Source organism: Octopus bimaculoides, chromosome 10 (genome assembly GCF_001194135.2).
Source record: "Octopus bimaculoides isolate UCB-OBI-ISO-001 chromosome 10, ASM119413v2, whole genome shotgun sequence".
NCBI lineage: Eukaryota > Metazoa > Mollusca > Cephalopoda > Octopoda > Octopodidae > Octopus > Octopus bimaculoides.
In genome coordinates, this window is record NC_068990.1 from 31,841,188 (window position 1) to 31,842,546 (window position 1,359).

General features: G+C 38.0%; 1 protein-coding gene across 2 annotated transcripts in view; it reads left to right on the forward strand.

The window, feature by feature from the left end:
• The first annotated feature begins 11 nt into the window (after nt 1–11).
• The window catches only part of LOC106874541 (tyrosine-protein phosphatase 10D), a 96,098-nt gene continuing 94,750 nt past the window's right edge, over nt 12–1,359 (forward strand). For both annotated transcript variants that reach the window (XM_052971109.1, XM_052971111.1), the window contains exon 1: nt 12–272. In XM_052971109.1, the coding sequence (XP_052827069.1) occupies nt 189–272 (84 nt within the window). In that variant the 5' untranslated portion in view covers nt 12–188. The remainder of the gene's footprint in view (nt 273–1,359) is intronic.

Sequence of the window (1,359 nt, forward strand, 5' to 3'; positions counted from 1 at the left end):
AAGAAATTATTCTTAAATATACATAAATAAACACACACACACACACACACAGAGACAAACATAGGCACACAGAAACATAAATATACAGAGAGAGTTAACAATATATATATATATATATATATATATATATATACTCTATATCGACACACACATAAAGATACATTTATGTTTCTCTCTCAAAACCAAACATGGAAGTAAAACTTATCATGATATATTTTGGATTAATTTATCTGGGAGTTCTGCTGCCAAAAACCTTGTCAGAAGGAAAACAGGTAAGTAATATTTTCATATTAATTTCTTTTAACATTACAATTTGTTGAAACATCACCTTGTGTTGTGTGGTATATTGTAGATCTGTACGATTTAGTGTGGTGCAGAGCTGTATAGTTTAGTTGTACTCTCTATGTTAATGTAGTGGTCATGAATCAAATGAAGGGAATTTTGTTTGTTTCACTATATGAAATGCATAGGCACACATATATATTATATTTGTATATAATATATTATATATATATAATATATGGAGGCACAATGGCCCAGTGGTCAGGGCAGCAGACTTGCGGTCATAGGATCGCAGTTTCGAATCCCAGACCGGGCATTGTGAGTGTTTATTGAGCAAAAACACCTAAAGCTCCACGAGGCTCCGGCAGTGGGTGGTGGTAAACCCTGCTGTACTCTTTCACCACAACTTTCTCTCACTTTTACTTCCTGTTTCTGTTGTGCCTGTAATTCAAAGGGCCAGCCTTGTCACACTGTGTCACGCTGAATATCCCCGAGAACTACGTTAAGGGTACACGTGTCTGTGGAGTGCTCAGCCACTTGTACATTAATTTGATGAGCAGGCTGTTCCATTGATCGGATCAACTGGAACCGTCGACGTTGTAAGCAACGGAGTGCCAACAACAACAATATAATATATATATTAAGGTGCATATAGATATGAAGGCACATGGCTCAGTGGTTAGAGCATCGAGCTTACAATCATAAGGTTGTGAGTTCGAATCCCGGACTGGGCTGCGTGTTGTGTTCTTGAGCAAGACACCTTAGATCACGTTGCTCCAGTTCACTCAGCTGTAGAAATGAGTTGCGACGTCACAGGTGCCAAGCTGTATCGGCCTTTGCCTTTCCCTTGGATAACACTGGTGGCGTGGAGAGGGGAGGCCGGTATACATGGGCGACTGCTTGTCTTCCATAAGCAACCTTCCCGGACTTGTGCCTTGGAGGGTAACTTTCTAGGTGCAATCCCATAGTCAGTCATGACCGAAGGGAGTCTCAGCATATATAATATATATATATATATATATATATATATATATATAATATATATATATATATAATATAATATATATATAATTGAAT